This window comes from Paramisgurnus dabryanus, chromosome 12 (genome assembly GCF_030506205.2).
Source record: "Paramisgurnus dabryanus chromosome 12, PD_genome_1.1, whole genome shotgun sequence".
NCBI classification, from domain to species: domain Eukaryota; kingdom Metazoa; phylum Chordata; class Actinopteri; order Cypriniformes; family Cobitidae; genus Paramisgurnus; species Paramisgurnus dabryanus.
The window spans coordinates 15,367,857-15,390,023 of NC_133348.1; the positions used below are offsets into that span (position 1 = coordinate 15,367,857).

The 22,167-nt window shown below is 36.7% G+C and overlaps 1 protein-coding gene across 7 annotated transcripts in view; it reads left to right on the top strand.

Moving 5' to 3' along the window:
* The window catches only part of sash1a (SAM and SH3 domain containing 1a), a 292,094-nt gene that overhangs the window by 265,326 nt on the left and 4,601 nt on the right, over nucleotides 1–22,167 (top strand). For 4 of the 7 annotated variants that reach the window (XM_073811407.1, XM_073811410.1, XM_073811408.1 and 1 more), the window contains exons 9-18: nucleotides 4,522–4,651; nucleotides 6,488–7,428; nucleotides 9,794–9,868; nucleotides 10,000–10,137; nucleotides 10,783–10,915; nucleotides 11,131–11,300; nucleotides 11,397–11,606; nucleotides 13,249–13,399; nucleotides 13,487–13,615; nucleotides 17,681–18,630. In XM_073811407.1, coding sequence (XP_073667508.1) covers nucleotides 4,522–4,651; nucleotides 6,488–7,428; nucleotides 9,794–9,868; nucleotides 10,000–10,137; nucleotides 10,783–10,915; nucleotides 11,131–11,300; nucleotides 11,397–11,606; nucleotides 13,249–13,399; nucleotides 13,487–13,615; nucleotides 17,681–18,630 — 3,027 coding nt within the window. The remainder of the gene's footprint in view (nucleotides 1–4,521; nucleotides 4,652–6,487; nucleotides 7,429–9,793; nucleotides 9,869–9,999; nucleotides 10,138–10,782; nucleotides 10,916–11,130; nucleotides 11,301–11,396; nucleotides 11,607–13,248; nucleotides 13,400–13,486; nucleotides 13,616–17,680; nucleotides 18,631–22,167) is intronic. The other 3 variants (XM_065255958.2, XM_065255959.2, XM_065255960.2) reach the window with 1 other exon arrangement.

Consider the following 22,167-nt stretch of genomic DNA (forward strand, 5'->3'; position numbering starts at 1 on the left):
TTTTTCGTCCCGCACCTAAATTCACTCTGTTTCACCGCTTAGAATGCTTTTTTCCAAACTTCTTTCCCTGCGACATTTGTCACTAATTATTAGCAAAATATGAATGAAGGGAAAACGTAGGTAGTGCTATGTAAAAAATAACTTTTAACTGAACTAGCTTAACCGACATTCACCCTATAAAGAATGTTCATAGACTGTCTTTTAAGGGGCCCTTGTGGCATCATCGGGATGCAAAGACATATTGCCAGGTTTAAAGGGCATATTTAAAAAAAACATTCATGGTCAACGCAAAATGTAACAGAGAAACAGACATTAAATAGGGCAAAGCATATCACTATATAAACATATCACTAAAAACCATATAAACCTATTTTCTGCCAAACAATCTTGCAGGTGTACATGTGATCAGAATGAAGTGCGGATTCGCCAACGCTAACGCTATCAAAGGATGTCGGGAGTGGCTATTGTCAGTCAGGGCTGCATTTCCCAAAAGCATCGTAACTTAAGTAGCACAGCTCTACCATGATGATGTTTCGCCTTTCATCTATTCTATAAAATGTAGAAGGCAATACTTGAGGAGACTAACGATTTGCAGAGACATTGTATCATTAAGCTCATATAATTCATTCTTTGATTGTGAAGTTAATAATGACCAAAGGTTGTGCTTAATATAATGTGTACAGTATGCATAGAACAGTGTACATCCGTGCTGGTAAAATAAATGTAAAATAAACATTACATAGAAAGGCATAAGATATTAATATATCAATGATAGCCAAATAAGTAATTTTATAAACTTAAAAAGGCAATTCACAATGAAATGAGTCCTAACTAAATATAGAAAAGATGATTTCACATGGCATAAATTATTAAAACGTGCAATTTGTCATTGAACAATATTAAACAATATTACCAAAAATATTATTACATGCACATTGGGTGAAGATCATTAGGCTAAACTTTTAACAAGTTTGTGCTACAATTAAGAGTCATCTACAGGCGACATTTCAGTTCTTGACAAATGGATAGCCACTGTGCGATCTTGTTTAAGTGCATTTTTGGGGAATGCACGTGAAAGAATAACTAACGTTCATTAAAGCTTGTAGAAAGCGCTCTTAAGTGCTAAGTTCAAATTTATCGGGGTGGCTACCCGTTCTCACCAAGATGCGTACAAATGACACGCAGTGTGATTATCGTGCAATAGATACGCCAAATTCCGATTTTGCGTGCATATGATACGCCAGTCCTTCCCATTCACTTATATGGCGAATCGTTTCGTGACGTTTTATTTATTGTTTTCTCATTTGTTTTCTGTTTTTTAAACCATTTTCGCTTGGGTTTAGGGTTAGATTTCACATTTGTTTAAGTAGGTTATTTAATATACAGGTTTCTCTAAGTTTTTATCTATATTTAAGCCATGGTCGCTTGGAGTTGGGGTTAGAGTTGGGGTTGTCATTTTTATATAACAAAAAGTTGTTCTAACCCTAAACCCAAGAGAAAATGGTCAAAAAAAAAAAAAAAACAGAAAACAAATGAGAAAACAATAAATAAAACGTCTACGAAACGATTCGCCATATAAGTGAATGGGAAGGACTGGCGTCAGGGAAGACCAGAGTTCCGACCCCTACCGTATTTATAGCCTACTCTTAAATTTAATCCCACACCACAAGAATCCTTATTGTCATTTTACACGGTATGCTGCAAACCGTGAAATCGCGAAGCAGCCACATCTTCTCATGTAGTGGAAGAGGTTTGGGCAGCATTTATTTTTAGGCAATAGCCTACACATTTTTTATGACCGTGCATGCCATATCCGAATAAATAATAATAGCAGAAAAAAAGTTTAAAAGTGGGACTGTATAAGCGAATTAGACTTACAGGAGAGCATGATTGCTCTGTCATATGCACAACCTTATTAAAATGATTTCATTGGCATATGTCTGCTAACGTATTAAATTGATTTAAGTGTGAAGAAGCCTAGGGGCTGTTCTACAAGTTAACGCCTATAAATTTGTCTTCAACCTTGTGTATTATTTATTATTATAGTATGCCTATTATATAGTATATTATTATTATAGTATAATAATGTTGTTTACGCGTGTATGCTACTGGCTGCTACACCCTCACGCTCCAGCACAGCAGGTAGCTTTATGTGTCCGTCGCTTTCTAAAGTGATGTACTGCGATGCGACCACGTGTTCCCCTTAAGATGCTATTTAATGTTAAGATTTATAATACACAAGCGATCAGAACAAGTGAACTTCCGGTGGCAAAAACGAACTTTGATCATAAAATGCTTGATTTTTCGTTTTGGTTTTATTGTAAATTTATTTAATGCATTAGATCACATTCTGACAAAAACAAACCCAAAACTGGTGTTTTATGTTCACGAGTATAGTGGAATATGTAATAAATGAACTGTTTATTTGTTTTTCCGTTTTGAAGACAGAAACGAATAAACGAATTATCCGAAGGTACACGGACCGATGAGAATGAGGTGTTTCTTTTTCTACAATGAGAATTTGGGGGCAAATTGTGACCATGCACAAATAAGCTTATTTGGATTATTTCTTAATCTGTTCTTGGTTTTTGGATAAACTATGACCTGGACATACTTGATAATATTAACACATTGTACTGCCTTGTAGTCAATAGAAAGGAAGCATGGAAAGTCCCAGTATCACTGTACATTTGAAGTTTCTTAAAAGACATATTTCCCTCTCTACCCCCTATAAACCAGAACACACATGAGGATGTGCAAATTGAATCACCGGGTGTCTGTAAGAATCTTGGCCTCTGGGCTGATGATCTCCTATTTATAAATGAAAATGTGTCAGCCCAGTCTGCTAACGGTTAAACTGACAGGCCGCGCACTGTAAGCAGAGCTCTCTCTGGGGATTTACTGATCTCAGTTCAGTTTAGCCTTAATGGGAACACTGAAACCTCACTGTGCATCTGAGGGTTTCCGCTGTCACGAGATCGGTGTCAGCTACACTTAATACAGTGATCCATCAAAGCTCCACTGCAGTTAGCCGTTGTATGATCAGTTTTAACAAGCTATAATACAGAGGATGTACTGTATCCCTATATGAATGGACTGCACCCAGATCAGCCTTTCTTCTCTCTGGCCTACATTCCTTCACTTCTCCAAAGACCATTAAGGATGTTCAGGGGTCATTTGGGCAACCTCGGAGAGTTTCCGGACTAACAAGCGCACGCCTTTGGCCACGATCGCTCCCGTCCCTCGATGTTGCAGACGTTTCAGAGTTTTCTTTATTAAAACAGTTTGCATTTGTTTCGGTGTGAGATGGCTTGGTGCTGGGTTCTCTGCATGGATGCTAACATCTAACCTGTACATGAGGAAACTTCTGCAGGTGGGCCACAGCTGGACAGTTTTTATACTTGCTTTCTTTCTTCTCGATTTCTTTAGTTTCTCCTACATTTGTTTGAATGTGTTTTGCATGTTGTTCATTGCTCTGACCACAGTTAGTAGTTAAACATGCCTGTACATGATTTCTATTATATTTTTGTCCAGATGTTATTTTCATCAGATGTATTTGTGATCATATGTGCCACTGATTATTATTTAAATGAGTTTGTCTAAATTCTTCAGAATAATAACTTTTAAATGTGTCGCTGTACTGTGGATCCGGTTTTCTTGGCCATATTCACAAACAGATCCTTTTCTGTTTGACCGCGTTCCGATATTCGTCCGTCATGTGGCGTTCCACTGTGGCCATGAAAAATTAGGTTGTTTATGTGGTTGTTGAGCTTTAAGTTTCCAGTAACAGATCAAATTCGGGCTTAATATCTTGGTGGAACACTTGCGTGCAGTGATGCACAAATGTATTTGATGTTGGCCAAAACGCGGCTCAGTTTCAACTGATGGTTTATAAATAGCTGACGGCCTATACTGATTATATCTTGTCAATCAAAAGACGGAAAGAAAAATAGCGCATTAGCCCATATTGTGGTGTACTTATGCAGTAAACAGAATGTTTTTGGAGTGATTTGCAAGGTTTGTATTGGCGTCCATCAGTGTGTTTGTGAGTTACTGGGTAAAAGGCCATAAAAAAAACGCTTGAATCAGAATCTGCAGTCTCATAAATGTTTCTAAGTTATTTTTTAACACGTTAACAGCAGTGTACAATTGATCATAGATCCGTTTATGTTGAATGTGTGTTTGGGTGTGTGATACGGTCATAGATCATCTTAACAGTATCGTTCACGTTTTAGTTTATAGGACATTTGGTATGACCATAAGAATGATTCTGTCCTCAAATGCTCATTCATTCTCATTCACAACATATCTGTGTGCTTAATGTACTTTAAACATGTCTCCATAACAGATAACTCTTACTTTGGTCTTTTCATGAGTCACATCCCTAATAGCAGTAGCTCATCCAAAACATCCTATAATCTCTTCATTCCTTGTAAAGCCATAATTCTCTGTTTTGGGTACGTCTTTGTGGGAGAGATGTTGTTGAGCTCAGAATATTGATGGTCAGTTTTGTTTCTGTAGTCTGTGGATCAGTCAGATGATGAGCAGGAGGACTCGAAGTTCAAAAGGCTTCACAAGCTGGTCAACTCAACACGACGTGTCCGCAAGAAACTCATCAAAGTGGATGATAGCAAAAGGCACGGTTCGCAAGGTAGGAGAATTGAATGAAGATTGTTATATAAACCTTCTTAAAATGTATACAGTAAATTATGATTTATTATTAATATTGATAATATTGAAAACAGGATTTCAGTCATTGATTTCAGTCTTTGACTTGACCTTACTCAGTCTATATTGAAGATATCAAAGATATATTTTCACAGAATGTTCTTTTACATTATGTAACATTTTATCCAATGTTTTTTTTGCATTATAATAACAATTTAATGAGGTTTTTACAAAAACCTATTTACCAGTGGGGTAAGACCAATAAAGCTCAAAATATATATTTACTTGTACGAAGACTTAAAGGTGCCAAAGAATGCATTGTAATAATTGCAAATTGTTCTCTGATATCTACGTAGAAGGTACGTGGCTTTTAGGGATGTCAATTTATGCAATTAATCGAATAATCGTTAACTGTAATAGTGCAATAAGCCTTCACTGCAGTGGCATATAGCCAATGACATAAAAGTTTGCATAAAAATACCACCTTTCTCACGCGAATTAAAGATTTTATTTTGTCTAAATAACATGCTAGTGGGATTGTAAAATGAGTCACTGTAGTTGGTATTTTGACAAAAATCATCAATTTAATCTCATAATGAAATATAATGACTAACTTAGACACTGTATAGCTCGGCCTCATATGGGCACTCTGCGCAGTTGCATGAAAGTCTGTGCGTCCATGACAAAATAAAGCTTTCATTATCATCAAGTGTTAATTAGGTTTTATCGACAGTTATTTGAAGATTGATCAATTGTTAACAACTGTACAACCCTTAGATTTGCCCTTAGTAATAACAGACCATTTTATTCTATACTTGAAAGGGTCATGAAAAATAATGTTGAGCTCTGCTCTGATTGGCTGTCATTTAGTAGCTGGTAGCTCTCAAAGCAAACAGACCTTATATGTTTGAGCCTGTATCAAAGAAGATATAGATTTTGAGCAATAAACAATTGTTTGGAGATTGGAGCTGATGTTTCTGAGTGGAAAGTTTTTGTTTTTTTCATAATGCACCTGCAAATCATAACTGTAACATCAATAGTAGAACTTACCTAAACGTTAGCATATAGCACTAACTCCGCAGTCACAACTTTGTTTTAAGCATTGTGAAAACATTGTAACTAATTTAATGTGTAATTTAATGTTGGGGCGTACATCTTGACTACAACGTCACAGTCAGATTTAGGTTGAGATTGGGCTCTTTTTCAAAAGACTTTTGAATGTATGAGGTTTACAAAAGAAAGTAAACATTAAAAGTAAAAAGAAGTTCAGGCTCACAATATGTCATTACCATGTATAGAACTTTTACACTGTTAAAAAAAACTTTGCTGCCTTAAAATTTTTGTTAAATCAACTCAGAATTACGAGTCATGTCAACAGAAATTAGTTGTCACAACTTATAAAATATAGTTAAGAAAAGTCAACTTAAATTTATAAGTTATAACAACTCACCTGTAGTTATAACAACTCATCTGTAGTCAAGATAAATAATAGTAAGTTGAAATGACTTGTAAATCCGAGTTGATTCAACAAAAAATTTTAAGGCAGCAAAGTATTTTTTACAGTGTAGTGTTCATCTATGCGCAAGTAAATGCAGTTTTCATTCTATGGTACCTTTAAGATTTCTTTACAGTTTTGCTTCTAAAATTTGTAAGTTTTTCTATAAAAATTGTTAAAATCCCCACAAAAAGATTAAGAAACATATACACATTTTGCAGTGTTTATTGTCAGAATTAACAGGCTGAGATTCTTCAATGTATTTGTGGTCAAATTATATTTCCGTTTATAGCAGTTTTTATTTAAATCTTTATTTTCTCGTAGATTCCTTGAGTCTGGATGCAACCCCCATATGTGATGACTCAAACGCACTGTACGCCGGAGTCCACAAGAAGCCAGCTGTGTGCACAGACTCCTCTTTGTCTTCCCTTGCCCAAGAGCAGCTTTCTCTGGATGGGGACACGGACAGTTTGACCACTTCTCCTTCAACCAGCAGTCTTGAGGCTTGGAAACCCACACATAAATTAGTGAAAACCCAAAGCGCACACCCCCACGGGCTGATCCGCCCGCCTCGAAAGAGCAGTGCCGGATCTGGACTAGGTTTGGTGGGGGGCAGCGGCTCCTCTTTCTCCGAATTGGAGAGTTTGGGGGACGACAACGTTAAAGTGTCCTGCTCTGCAACAGACGCAGAAATGCGAAAAGCCTTGTCATCTCTGTCTCATGGGGTAAGTACTGACAGCGTCTACGCTTTTTATGGCCTCACCAGGCCCCGCCCAAAGCCACACCCCCTTTTGGTGTCTTTAGATGATATTAACAGCACCAAGCGGCCGCCCATTTCTACATGGCAACGCAATAAACCTGACCCGAACTATGCGTACTCTACCAAGCACTTGCTTTACCAGCGTTCCTGCAATGCTAAGAAAATCAACTCTCCTTCCGCCACCCTTCCCACCTCCCCTTCTGCTCGGGCATTGCCATTGGCCAGGGAGAAGGGCAAGAGCTGTGGGAGCGGGGTAGTGGGCAGCTGGTTGTTTCCACCTCGGCGTCTGAAGGGAAGGACGGCGGTTAGCGAGCTCAACATTACGTATGTGGTGGAACGCAGCCTGTATGGCCACCTGAATTGGACCGGGTTGGTTAGGCCCGTCACGCTGAGCAAGGCCGACAGACGTTGGCTTCTGGAGGACGAAAAAGAAGCGAACCAGAAGTGGGCATCCAGCATGGATCGTTGTACCAAGCGAGTCCTCTTGCGCATCCAGCAGAAGTCTGTGAGTGTGCCAGGAGAGCAGATGTGCAGTGCCCTCTGCTGCATTGGAGGAACAGACGCTGCAAAGCTGCAGAATAGAATTTCAGTAGGATGTAGATTAGAGACAAATCGCTCACCTGTAGTATTGTAGACAAACAAAGATTACTTATGGCTTTTTAAAAGGTTATGTCAAGGAGGATTTTATTGTTTAGTCATGATGGCAATAAGTATACTTTATAAGGCATCAAAAGATTTTTAAAGTAGAATCAAATTGGGTTTTTAAATAATTTCAACTTATTTTAAATTTTGAGCAGTGACTAGTTGCTGTAACTCAAGGGATTTTCAAACTTTTTTGTCAGCCGAACACCCTACATTATTTGTTTGAAGGTTTTAAGCAAATATTAAACTTGTAAAGGCGGTTTTATTGTACTTAAAAGTTAATGCTACCTACACACCAAACATGGGGGCATCGCGTTACTCGCTCTAGATTACTCGCTGAATTGAACTTCGTGTCATGCCAATTTTTCACTGGAGTTGAATATTTTTTTTGCTTGGGCGAAGACGTGTTTGAGGCAAATAGCGTGTGTTTTTGCGGCTAACGCGCCGCCCATATCACGTCATTCGAATCGCCCCATGCGAGGACGAGTCTGATTCCGTCTTTGCATTGACTTTGTATGTAATCTACTCGCGGAAATCGCTGAACTCGCGTTTGGTGTAAACCCACAGTAAGGCAGCAAAAAAAATCTTAGTGTACAGTAGGTAAACCTGGATAGCCGATCTGCCACGGGTTGCATCTTGAAGTTGCTTTGAATTTTTACGTTTTTTTTAAATTGTAATTTTGATTATGACTAAAATAAGGTCTGTAGTTTTTGTTGTTCAAACCATAATTTACGGTCAAACCTTAAATGTGAATTTTAAAGCTGTGCTTCATCATTAAATTTGTAGCAACATAATGTATAATTCATGTTATAGAACAAAATATTTTTTAAATTAATATTATCACCGACCGTGCATTACTCCTTAAAGGCGGAGTGCGCAATATCTGAAAAACGCTTTGGAAAAGAAAGTCGGGCCGATTACCAAAACACACTTGTAGCCAATCAGCAGTAAGAGGCGTGTCTTCTAACCAACATTGTTGCCTGGGTTGCGTATGTGTGTGGCGGCTGTATCAAAAGAAGGTCCAGATTCTATTGGGGTAGGGGCGTGTTTGTGTAGGTGATTATAAATATCAACATTGGCTTTCAGAGATCATGCACCCCGCCTTTAATCTAGACTTGCTTTTACAAAAGCACATAGGAAATTCCTAAGGGAACTCATGGTGCTTCTGGGTCTTAGTAACACAAACTGAATATTGGTCAAAGGTTCTGTTGAGAACACAGTGCCTAGACTTATAAAATATAAGCTTTGATATCATTTTTTTATCTTAATCTCTGGGGCAGTTATTAAAGCTAGAAAACTCTGCTTGGGCTCTTTCAGCTCTACTTCTTTTTATCAGTACTATACCCTGAGATTACTACAGTATAGAATCAAAAATTCATAATCCTTTATGAAAAAGTTATTATATCTCAGGTTCTGTCTTTTCTCATTCCGAGCTCTTGTCTTGTAGTCAGTGATGTGTGTCAGAGCAAAAAGAGAATTTGTATTTGGAACAGATAAAAAAGATATTTTTTCTTGTATAGGATTCTAGTTGAATTCAGATTAGTAATAAACTCAGTTATGTGATTCTAGTTGAATTCAGATTAGTAATAAACTCCGTTATTGTGATTCTAGTTAAATTCAGATTAGTAATACAATAGTATGAAGTTCCTTCTGCAGCTTTGCAGAGTCTGCCCTCTGCGGATCCTCGTCGTCATTCATAGTGAATGTGAACATGACCGTGATCTTCATCTGTGAATTTTTTCATCCATTTTGGGTTGGAAATGGAGGCTGGGCATGAATACTGAATAGTAATTTTGTGATCAGTTTGTGTTTATATTATTTGATTTGATCATTCTTTGTTTCCAAGTGCATGTTTTTTCCCATGGAGTATGCAACAGCTTCTCGTACTACAGTTGATGTCATTGGTTTATTTTTTTAACTGGATGATTCAGAAACTGCTTGAAAAAGTCATAAGAGAAAAATGCATTAAGAGATCAACAAATTAATTGAATGCATTGCATGTATTTGAGCAATACAATTTTGTTTTATTGATGTCAAGGTTTTTTAAGAATCCATCAGTTTATTTAAATCATAATAAATATTGTTTGAAAGATTTTAATTTCTGTTGAATAGAAAATCAAATCATATTCTCAGTTTAAAATCTGTGCTTTTCATTATAATTAGCAGCATGAATCATTTAAGCCTTTCATAAAATCTTTGTAAATTCACACAGAAACTCTTTTTTGCAGAGAACATGTAGCTTTGGAGGATTTGACCTATCTAATCGTTCCCTACATGTGGTCAACACAGCGTCTGAGTCGAGCGTGAGTACCCTCTGCTTTCACATGCAGCTGCAGTGTTTGTCTGATCAGCTGGCTTTCAATGTGCTTAATCAAGCTCTCTCTGTCTGTCTCTCTCTCTCTCTCTCTCTCTCTCTCTCTCTTTCTGGCAAAAGGAGCAAGAGGCTCTGTACAGAGACCCTGTCAAATCACCCACCACATCTCGCATCTCTCTAGGGAAGAAAGTCAAGTCTGTCAAAGAAACTATGAGGAAACGCATGTCCAAGAAATATGCTGGTTCTCTCTCTGAACAGGTACAAACGCAGATCGTCTGCTTACATTGACCGAGTTATGCGTTACAGAAGTGAAGCGAATACTTTTATCATTACTAAGCTGCTTAAAATTTTTGAAATTATACCTTGTTTAGAGGAAGATGAGACTCCAGGGGTGTGTGTATACCTAGCATTCTGTGCTTCAGTTTAGGGTCCAATCTATCATCCTTCTTTTCGAATTGTAAGCTTGATTCAGCTTTAACTCTGTGGCAGAAACAAACGCATACTTGTTGCATTGTTCTTGTAAACAATGCATCTCTCACATTGTCTCAGTTTTCGTGACTGTCACCAATGTGTCTGAAATCACACTGCGAGTCTGTAACTCGAAATTGCCACTTGCTTTATTTGATTGCATTTCTTTTAGTGTGTTTAACCAAGACCTCTTTGTGTTGAGGTGATTTGTGTAGAAATATAGCAACAAAAAGCATTTGTCAGCAGTTCAAATCTTGCTTTTGCAATCATATGTGGTACTGTAGAGCCACCTAGTGGCAAAATAATGATTTTGTTACACAGAAGAATGATTTGTCTCTCAGCAGTGCTTCGAGTCGCCTTTATATGTGAGCATTAAGTGTATCCACAATATCTACTGTCATGAAAAATGTCATTTCTGTCTCTTTGCATATATAGTCCAGTCTAGATGGGACGCCCAGTTGTCCTCAGTCTCCTCAACCAGACACAGACTCTCTGGAGAAGCCCAAACTAAAGGCAGGAGGCTCTGTAGAGAGTCTGCGCAGCTCCCTTAGTGGACAGAGCTCCATGAGTAAGTCTGTTTTTTGCTTTTCACTTTTGCTCATATAGATAGTTAACAAATCCATTTGTGAATCTAGTAGTTTAGGAGATACATGCAGTAATATTCAAAATTTTTGTCTGACAATAACTTTTGAATAGGACAACCTTTAGATTTCCCCTCTGAAGATCATAGAGATATGATGTGTGTGAACGTCTGCAGCAATGATCATAATGTTGTTCTCACAGGTGGACAGACAGTGAGCACCACAGACTCATCCGCCAGTAACAGAGAGAGCGTGAGAAGCGAAGACGGCGATGATGAAGAACCGCCATACAGAGGTCCGTTCTGCGGCCGAGCGCGAGTGCACACTGACTTCACACCCAGTCCGTATGATACAGACTCACTGAAGCTCAAGGTACTGAACACACACTCACATACTGTACGCATTATATATTTCTCATTAAATCAATCATTCATGATGTTTTCATTGCGTCTTCCATGTTCTCTTCAGAGAGGAGATGTGATCGATATCATCAGCAAGCCACCCATGGGCACGTGGATGGGCCTGCTCAATAATAAAGTGGGCACGTTTAAATTCATCTACGTGGATGTGTTGGCTGAGGAAGAGGAGAAGCCGAAGCGAGCCGTTCGCAGGAGGAGGAAGGGCAGGCCGCCGAAACCCAGCTCGGTAGAGGAGCTCCTAGAGAGAATCAACTTGAAAGTACGAAAGTTTCATTCAGATATTGTGATCAGAACGAATGATTGAACGAATGTGTCTGCTTTAGTATGCACACTTCATGGGTTCTGTCCTCCATAATGTGTAGGGCATACTGATGGTCATCTTTAAATGTAATTTACTGTAAGACCGTAGCACACCTCAACCTTATGTTTTTTAATTAGTTCGATTGATCTGGGAATCTATGGTGGAAGAAAAATTACTTAAGTGTATATAAATAAATAAATGAACAAATACGTAAATAAATAAATAAATGTGGAAATACATACATAAATAAATACATGCAGGAATAAATAAGTAATTAAATAATTGCAGAAATAAACACTGCAAAAATGATTTTCAAGAAAAAAAATTCTTAGTATTTTTGTCTTGTTTTCAGTAAAAATATCTAAAAATTCTTAAATTAAGATGCTTTTCCTTGATGAGCAAAACGACCCAAGAAAATAAGTCTAGTTTTTAGGCCAAAAATATCAAATTTAAGTGATTTTGTGCATAAAACAAGCAAAACAAATCTGCCAATGGGGTAGGAATTTAGTGTTTAAGAAAAATGTTCAAGATTTACCCCATTGGCAGATTTTTTCTTGTTTTATGCACAAAATCACTTAAATTTGATATTTTTGTTCTAAAAACTAGACTTATTTTCTTGTGTTGTTTTGCTCATCAAGGAAAAGCATCTTAATTTAAGAATTTTGTTGCAGTGTATGAATAAATAAATGTAGAAATACATAAATACACTTAAAAAACATAAATAAATGTAGTGGTGCAAAAATAATAACATTAAAAGTTGATACTTTTGACAAAACAAAATATTTAAATTTTTTTATTTCTGCATTTAATTCATTAATTATTTATTTCTGCATATGTGTATTTATTAATTTATTTATTTCAGTAATTCTACATTTATTTATTTTTTATTTATTTCCTCATTTATTTATTCCTGTATTTCTACATTTATTTATTTAACTATTTATTTATTTCTGCATTTACTTAATTACTTATTTATTCCTGCATTTATTTATTTATTCATTTATTTATTTATGTATTTCTACATTAATTTATTCATTTTTTTATTTATATACACTTATGTCATTTTTCGTCCTCCCATAGGGAATCATTTGGTTAGTTGATATTTAATGTTTTTCAATATTTCACACAAAAATTTAAATAGGACAGATAGTGAGTGCAAAATCTTAGAAGGCATGTATAAGCATCAAACAAGAGGAGTATGAGGGCTATATAGTTGATGATAGAAAGAAATGATGGTCAGATCTGTTAACCATGAGAATGTTGGCCAAGGTCAGTTGACCATGAAAGTATAAAGTTTTATTTAAACAAGCCAAAACTGACTGACACACCTTTCAGACCTCCCAGATGCTCCTTCTATATTACATCTCAAAATACACTAAGAGGGACACATGAACCCCAAATATAGCATTCAAAAATGTCTTTTGGGTGTAGCCATCTGTTTGATGTTATTTAAAGTCATGTTTTATAATATGTTGACAGACTGTAATGATGGTTAAAAAAAGAGTGTGAGTTCCTACCCATAGATGAACTACCAGGCTGAAGTAGTGTATTTTTAGATGCTGCAGCACTGTATAGTTTTTAATCTTTGTATCTGTTTTAGGAGCACATGCCAACGTTTCTTTTTAATGGGTATGAGGACCTGGACACTTTTAAGTTACTAGAGGAAGAAGATCTGGATGAACTTAACATCAAAGACCCTCAACACAGAGCTGTACTGCTGACTGCAGTTGAACTCCTGCAAGATTATGACAGTGAGTTTACCCATAAATTCTCTCTATAAATATTTCTCTGACTGTAGCAGAGTATTTCCTTACGTTTCGTGTGCTTGTGTGTTACAGGTAGCAGCGATCCGGAGCGCAGCGCCCTCTCTGGCTCTCAGGAAAAACTCCTCTGTGAGGGACGCGGCCTTACAGCCGACTCCCCGCGGGACTCTGGTTGCTACGAAAGCAACGAAAACCTAGAGAATGGTAACCAGGCGCTTGTCTAGCATCTCCATACCAACCGCATCACCATGTCAAGCCTAGTCTAGCAAGGCCATGACACCATCTTCTCACCTCTGGGCCACACCTCTCTCTGCCATGACTCCATGTTCTAACAGCCAATGAGAAACTATCATCATCTGGACTTAACGCAAGGCCGTGTCTCTCTGTCATATCTTCTGTTGTCTGTCCACTTCTCACTTTCAGAAGTACTTTCGTCATTCCTCACTTTCTTTGTAACCTTTTCTCTGGAAATGAGAATTTTCCAAAACATTTCCTGCTGGGAGGTTCTTCCTATCTCAAACTAATCAACATAATCCATAACTTCTGAGAAAACTATGAAGAGACCCAGTATATAGGACGCTAGCCCAGAAATGCACACAGAGCAGGAAGTCACACCAGATGAGCCTTTCCACTGCAGGCAAAATAAAATTGCTTGGAGTTTAAGAGTTGAGAATGTAGAAGATGAGTTTTAGACTCAATTTTAGGTGTCTGTGTCCCCAGCCATTTTAAAAAATATCACTCCATATTTGTGTGTGGTGTTTGTTGTGATCATATTGCACAAGTTCTTATGTGCCTGAAAAAGAAGAGACTTCAGAGGACAAAAATAGAGAATGAAACATATATATACTTTTTTGACTGGAAGCAATATTTTATTTTATTTTATTAACGTATTTGGGAGCTAATCCACTTGGGAATTTGATCTAAAAAAAACCTAAGGACTCACATTTTTTTCTGAAAAAACCCAGTGGTTTTCACTTTTGTCTTTTTAACATCTTACTGGCATCTTATAACACAGACTGATCCTCTTTCTGCCCTGTATGTATGTATGTATGTATGTATGCGTGTGTGTGAATCTGTATGCGTGTGGCTAAGTATGAGTGTTTAGAATGGATCAGAAAAAAAATGTGCAATCTGCCAACGTGTAAAAATAAACCCATTCTGTGATCTCTATCATTCTGGTCTGTTTGCTTTTTTCATCTTTTTCACTTCCTGGTATTGCTTTATCTCGACTGATTAGTTTTCCATTCATGTCTTCTGTTAAGTCGAGCAGTGCAGAGTCGAGTATCTCAAACATCTGAGCATGTGATGCTATCAAACTCTTTCATTGATCTGCTGAAGTACATCTTATAACCCATGAAATAATCATCACTAATTCATTTCAAATACCTGGATCATCACATCGAGTTAATGAAAAAATGTAGTTTTGACCTCATTTGTTTTCTCTGAACTGCTGTCTGTTCACTGCATTTCCACATTATGCCTGCATCATTTCTCATCCAAAGGCATGTACGTGTTTATTGAACTTTTTAATAAATAGTTTTTCAATATTTCAACTCTACATTAATAAACATTGTAATAACTACTGTATTATTAATTTCAGTGTTGTTCCTCTAAAACCTAATTTTCTTGGCTTTCACTAACTTTGCAGTTTCAGTACATTTAAGTATATTTTGTGCGCTGCAAAAAATGACTTTCTTACTTAGTATTGTCTTGTTTTTAGTAGAAATATCTCAAAATTCTTAAATCAAGATGCATTTTCTTGATGAGCAAATGACCTAAAAAAAAATAGCTCTAAAAACATTTATTTAAAAAATCTGCTAATTGAATAAAACATTTTTTGCTGAATTTTTCTTGTATTAAGTAAATTCAAGAAAAAAATTTTTGTTTCATTGGCAGATTTTTTTGCTTGTTTTAAGCACAAATTCAATTAAATTTGATATGTTTTGTCTAAGAACTAGAGCAATTTTTTTAGGTCATTTGCTCATCAAGGAAATGCATCTTGATTTAAGAATTTTTAGGCAAGGCAAAATACTGAATAACAAAGACATTTATTGCAATGTGTGGATAATCTGTCTTTTTCGTTGTCCATAATAGTCTAAAACCATCACTTGTTGTTTCTAACATTTTACTAGAGATGTAAAGAACTGCAGATTATTTTTAATGCTCTTCAGGTAATGCATGTTTGTTAAATTAACTCTTTCCCCGCCATTGACAGTTTATCTCATCAATTAAAGGACAAGTTTGGTATTTTACACTTAAAGCCCTGTTTTCAGATTGTTTATGATGAAATAGAATGGTTTTGACTGAAATTTCGACATATGCAGCTGCCCTGAGAATTTTAGGGTGTTTCTTGTCTCACCTCCCACCTCTATAATGGGTTGATAGGTGCACTGGAACAATCCTTCCTAAAATGCATTAAACTTTCGTTTACAAAGACATGAAACTCACCGAGTGGTCATGGGTGTTCACTGATATGCTCACACAAAAATCGCTGCAAAATACGGGTTTTATCGTAGTTTTTGCCAACTCCATTGACTTGTTTTAGATGTGCTGTGAGGTACGGTATTACTCCGCGCCGGGAACTTTGTTTCTATTCTTGCTATTGGCAATGGCGGATTAGCGCCACCACCTGGGCTGGAGTGTCTATTATTCAAGCTCTCAACGGAAGAATGAACGGGTGTGAGGCGTTTGGAAAAATAGGTCCACAAGTTAACAACGAATGCTAAAACAGCTGTTGGAAAGCATCTTTTGCAGCGATTTTTGTGTGAGCATATCAGTGAACACCCTTGACCACTCGGTGAGTTTCATGTCTTTGTAAACAAAAGTTTAATGCGTTTTAGAAAGGATTGTTCCAGTGCACCATTAAACCCATTGTAGAGGTGTGAGGTGAAACACAAACATGCGAAAATTCTCAGGGCAGCCGCATATGTCGAAAATTCAGTCAAAACCGTTCTATTTCACCATAAACAATCTGAAAACAGGGCTTTAAGTCTAAAATACCGAACTTATCCTTTAAGAGAAAAGTGCTAATGATGCTTTCCTGACGAGTTTTTACGATAATCTATAATCCCGCTATTATCCATCAGGTGGGGCTCTTACCCAACTTATAAAACACTGAAGCATCCACTGATTCAAAAACTGTAAAAACTATTTGTATGTTTTGATCATTGTTCTGAATCTGATATCTAAAGACCGGGATACACTGCAGGATTTTGCACTCCTATAAGATCATTACCTTATCACACTGTGTGACATGGATCATTTAAACTTGGGTATGACAAGCATGTACTGTAGACTGTACAATGACACGACGGCTGCGTCACACATTAGCGCAACGTCACCAGCATGCGCTAGTGGTAAACGAATACCAGTACGCAGGTCGTAGCAGCAAACACACTGTGCGTTGATCTTGACACTGTCAGAAAACTATCGTAGGCTACCTTTGGACGCAAGACTGGGAAACAGCCGTCCTTGAACCTTTCTCACTGTACGATGTAGGACCACCGATGAAGAGCCACGATCACAGAAATTGTGACAATTGTTTAACAGTGGCAATTTTTTCATCTGGGACAGCAAAAAAACGTGCAGTGTATCCCAGCCTTAACAAAAGTCCTTTACAAAAATGCAATTATTTCAGCTTTTTGCTCAAAATTTGGTATTTTTGAAGAAACCTATCCATATTTGAGAGGTGATAAAAAGAGAACAAATTAATTTTTTTCTATTTTTTTTTTTTGAAAGCAGAGGGAATGTTCTTTTATTTGATATATTTAACGAAGAACATTGTCTGGAAGGTATTAAACTTTTGTGAAAATTACAAAAAAATGCTGGCGCTGGCTGGCAACTTAAAAAAATAAAAAAACGCTGGTGGGAAAAGAGTTAACTAGGTATACTAAACAAATTAACCTCAATATAAAGATCTATACTTTATCACACATTTCTCATAAGATTTTACAAATGCTCATTTTGGTTTACATGTTGATGTTAGCTTAATATTATTTAGACTGTTTTTACTCAATTTTGCTTCAACATTAAGTCAATATGCTCATCTTTTATCTGAAAGTTTTAATTCTGTTGTGTTTGGTGTCGGATATGAGCAGTGCTTTCCCTCTATAATAGAGGAATACAAAACCCAAACATGAACCAATCCAGTAATTCGGAGATCTCAGATTATTTAGGAATTGGTTCAACCGAGATTCACATCTAAACTCCGAGAGAGAGTAAGTACATGTGATTAAGGAAGTTATGTGAAAGCACACCTCTCTGTTTCAGGAAAGAGTCGTAAGGTCTTGCGCCACAGTCGGAGTTCATCTGGATTTGATTGTGGAGCTATCAAATCTCCAGACTATCCAACTCTCCCAATGACTCATTCCACTGAAGCTCTCCAGCAGCAGGCCAAGAAAGATCGCAAGTTCCCAAAGACCCTTCTTCCCCGGCCCAGAAAAGGTTTCGGTCTGCGTCTCAAGAAGGGCTCCAAATCAGGACAATCCTCTCGCATACCAGTCAGCCGTAGCTGTGAGGAGTTGGATGGTCCTCCGGAGGCCCCTGAGTCCTGTAAGCGCTCACATTCTCTGGGGGATCTGCATTGGGAACAGGCGTATGAGCAGAGGAAAGACCACCAGGTGCAGAACAAGCAGCAAAGCGGCAATAAGGAGGAAGTCAAAGTACATCCTGTACAATCAAAACTAGAGGATGGTGGAGATACGTCTGGAAGAGAGCCAGGTTCCGTTTCCAGACCTACAGTTCCTACACAGCTGTCCCTTAGCCCGGTGAGAACCCTGCCTGCTTCTAACCCCTCGATACGCCAACCTGTCTCTGCCCCAACTAGTCCTGCTCCACGAACTCATCCTAAAAAACCACCTATTCCACCTCCCGTGCCTGCTAAAAAGTCCAAAGAACGTCTGCCGAATGGTGTGCGACACCCTCCGTCGCTTCTGTCAGGTTCAGTGCCGAATACGCCGACCCTACCCCCAAGACCTGTACACACCCCAGCCTCCACACCATCAACTCCAGTGTCACCGGTTGAGTCTGAAACTCCACCAGCCCTTAGTCCACCCTGGTTGTCTGATTTGCCTGAATCTGCATGTCCTCAGATCCATGGAGTTAAAGTAGCCCTCAGCAGGAAGACCTCGCATGCCAAAACAATTGACGTGGAGACTTTACTGGAGGACAGGATGAGATTAGAAGGCATCGACCTCACCCAGGAGCCTTACTCTGATAAGGTAAGTCAAAAAATGTACATATGTAAAATAGATACAATAAAAATACTGTTAATTGTCTGAGTAAATGGAATGAACTACCAAGATTATTAAGATTATATGACTACAGTAATTCAAAATCCTTTATTATACAGAGACACAAGCTGTTAGGGAGTTTATGGTGTTTGTCCACTGTATAGATTTTAGCGGCATCTAGTGGTGAGATTGTGAATTGCAACCAACGACCAACCAACTTAATCGGAAAAAAAGTGCCAAACCGATTAAAAATCTAATCGGTTTGAGAGGGGTGGTTTATACCCTTTTGTTATTCGCTTAAAAAGACATGTAAACACTTGATTGATAACTGAAGCTGGGACGCTCTGCGCATGTGCAATATTCATCACGTTTGTAAATGAGTACCGACCTTCCACTCCAGTAACTGATTAGAGGAGGATGTGTGAACTCATAATTTGCATAAAGTTAAAACTTTTCTTAACTTTCTTGCATCGCTGGAGATCCCCATTCAGTCGCCAACGGTCACTTTCACTCGTGTCACCGGAAGTCTGCAAGCTTCCTCTGAAATGAATGAGATTCCGTCGCTATGCTACTGCTAGTCGCTGGCGGTCTGAATGGGGCATTTTATGTGTGCGTCTGTTGTGTATGAGCGAGCAGCATTTCTTTAAAGGCTGGATGCATGATTTTTGAGGAACGCTTTGGAAAATGAAGTCGGGCTGAGTACCAAAACACACTTGTAGCCAATCAGCAGTAAGGGGCGTGTCTACTAACCAACATCATACAGAGCTGAGTGTTTTGTACATTTAATTTGTTAATATCTGCTAATATCTTGCTTAAGTTAAAATGTGCTTGTTCTGTACTGTATAAGAGATCACAATCTATATGATTCACTTAAAAAGTGCAACTTGAACTACTCCACGATCAATCACAATATAAAATCGTCAGATCACCCATTCCTAGTGTATGTAGATTAAAACTGCTCATTCTAAGGTAATAAAAACACAACAGTAAATTTTGTAAGGTGTTTATACACCACTGATAATATAGTTATGTATATTATATCATATTGAATTTATTCAATTTTATTTCAATTTTCAATATTAAAGATATCAAGGTTATATTTTCACGGACTGTTCTTTATTATGTAAAATGATTTTATGTAGAAAACTATAAATCGCCAAAAATTACTTGAGCTGGGTTTTCACAAGCAGGGTCATACTTTGTTTATGCACATTTAAGCTGTCATAAATATCGCGTATCCTTTGTTAGTTGTTGAAGCCATGCTAACAGCAGCAGTGAATCCGCTTTGAGATCTTCTCTTCTACGTACTTGAAAAAATTGGGCTGTATAAATTACAGTCGTTAAGCATCTTACACCTAAAATATTGTTTCTAGATCAGTTTGGTTTCTTAGTATAATAGTGTACACATTAATCAATAGATTAAAATGTGATACTGGATCCGTTTTTGAGACCACTGTGTTCCAGCTCTGCTGTATAAACACCTTCATACTTCAGTAGACCTGAGGTTTCAAAGCAGTTAAACCGTTGCCAGCTGCACCACCAGGACACTTTAGAGCAGAGGTGAAAAATGTGCTGTCTGAAACCACAGGCAGTTCAACTGTTTTCTTTTCAAATAAAGGACCATTTGCCTGGAGTTTTAGTGCCTTGTGATTGGCAGCCAATTCAATTATTCTTGGTCTGACAGCCTATTGGATGTGTCCTAAACTGGGCACGGGGAGGTGGTTTAAATCACTGAGTAGATTTATCATAATTTATGTCTCGGATAGGGCACATAAAAGTTACAGCTAACGTGTCATTTCTAGATTAAAATGCTGTCTCATACCTTGATATGTAGAGAAAACTGAAAGCAAGTCATTGCTGATTGATTTAGCAACATTTGGCTCAACCAATCATGTTAGTTTGGGGTGGGACTATCTGTACTTCGAACACTGCAAAAAATTACTTATTATTTTTGTCTTGTTTTCTGTAGATATATCTAAAAATTCTTAAATCAAAATGTATTTTCTTGATGAGCAAAATGACTTAGAAAATAAGTCTAGTTTTTAGACAAAAAAATATACAATTTAAGTGAATGTGTGCTTAAAACAAGCAAAAAAAATCTGCCAATGGGGTGAGAAGATTTTACTTAAATTAAATGTTTAAGAAAAAAGTAAACTTATTTCAAGACTTTTTTCTCACCTCATTGGCAATATTTTTGCTCGTTTTAAGCACAAATTCACTTTAATTGTATGTTTTTTTTTTTGTCTAAAAATTATATTTTTTTCTTAGGCAATTTTGCTCATTTTTTGCAGTAAAGCATACTTCAAACATTGCAAAAAATGACATTCTTAGTATTTTTGTCTTGTTTTCAGTAGAAATATCTAAAGATTCGTAAATCAAGATGTATTTTCTTGATGAGCAAAATGACTTTAGAAAATAAGTCTAGTTTTTAGACAAAAAAAAAAAAATACAATTTAGGTGAATGTGTGCTTAAAACAGGCAAAAAAATCTGCCAATGGGGTGAGAAGATTTTACTTAAATTAAATGTTTAAGAAAAAAGTAAACTTATTTCGAGACTTTTTCTCACCCTATTGGCAGATATTTTTGCTTGTTTTAAGCACAAATTCACTTAAATTGTTTATTTTTGTCTAAAAACTACAGTTATTTTCTTAGGTCCTTTTGCTCATCAAGAAAAAGCATGTTTATTTAAGAATTTTTAGATATTTCTACTGAAATCAAGACAAAAATACTAAGTACATTGGCAAATATTTTTGCTTGTTTTAAGCACAAATTCACTTTAATTGTTCATTTTTTTGTCTAAAAACTATATTTTTTTTCTTAGGTAATTTTGCTCATTTTTTGCAGTAAAGCATACTTCAAACATTGCAAAAAATGACATTCTTAGTATTTTTGTCTTGTTTTCAGTAGATATATCTAAAAATTCTTAAATCAAAATGTATTTTCTTGATGAGCAAAATGACTTTAGAAAATAAGTCTAGTTTTTAGACAAAAAATATACAATTTAAGTGAATGTGTGCTCAAAACAAGCAAAAAAAAATCTGCCAATAGGGTGAGAAGATTTTACTTAAATTAAATGTTTAAGAAAAAAGTAAACTTATTTCGAGACTTTTTTTCTCACCCCATTGGCAGATATTTTTGCTTGTTTTAAGCACAAATTCACTTAAATTGTTTATTTTTGTCTAAAAACTACACTTATTTTCTTAGGTCCTTTTGCTCATTAAGAAAAAGCATGTTTATTTAAGAATTTTTAGATATTTCTACTGAAATCAAGACAAAAATACTAAGTACATTGGCAAATATTTTTGCTTGTTTTAAGCACAAATTCACTTTAATTGTATATTTTTTTGTCTAAAAACTATATATTTTTCTTAGGTAATTTTGCTGATTTTTTGCAGTAAAGCATACTTCAAACATTGCAAAAAATGACATTCTTAGTATTTTTGTCTTGTTTTCAGTAGAAATATCTAAAGATTCGTAAATCAAAATGTATTTTCTTGATGAGCAAAATTACTTTAGAAAATAGTT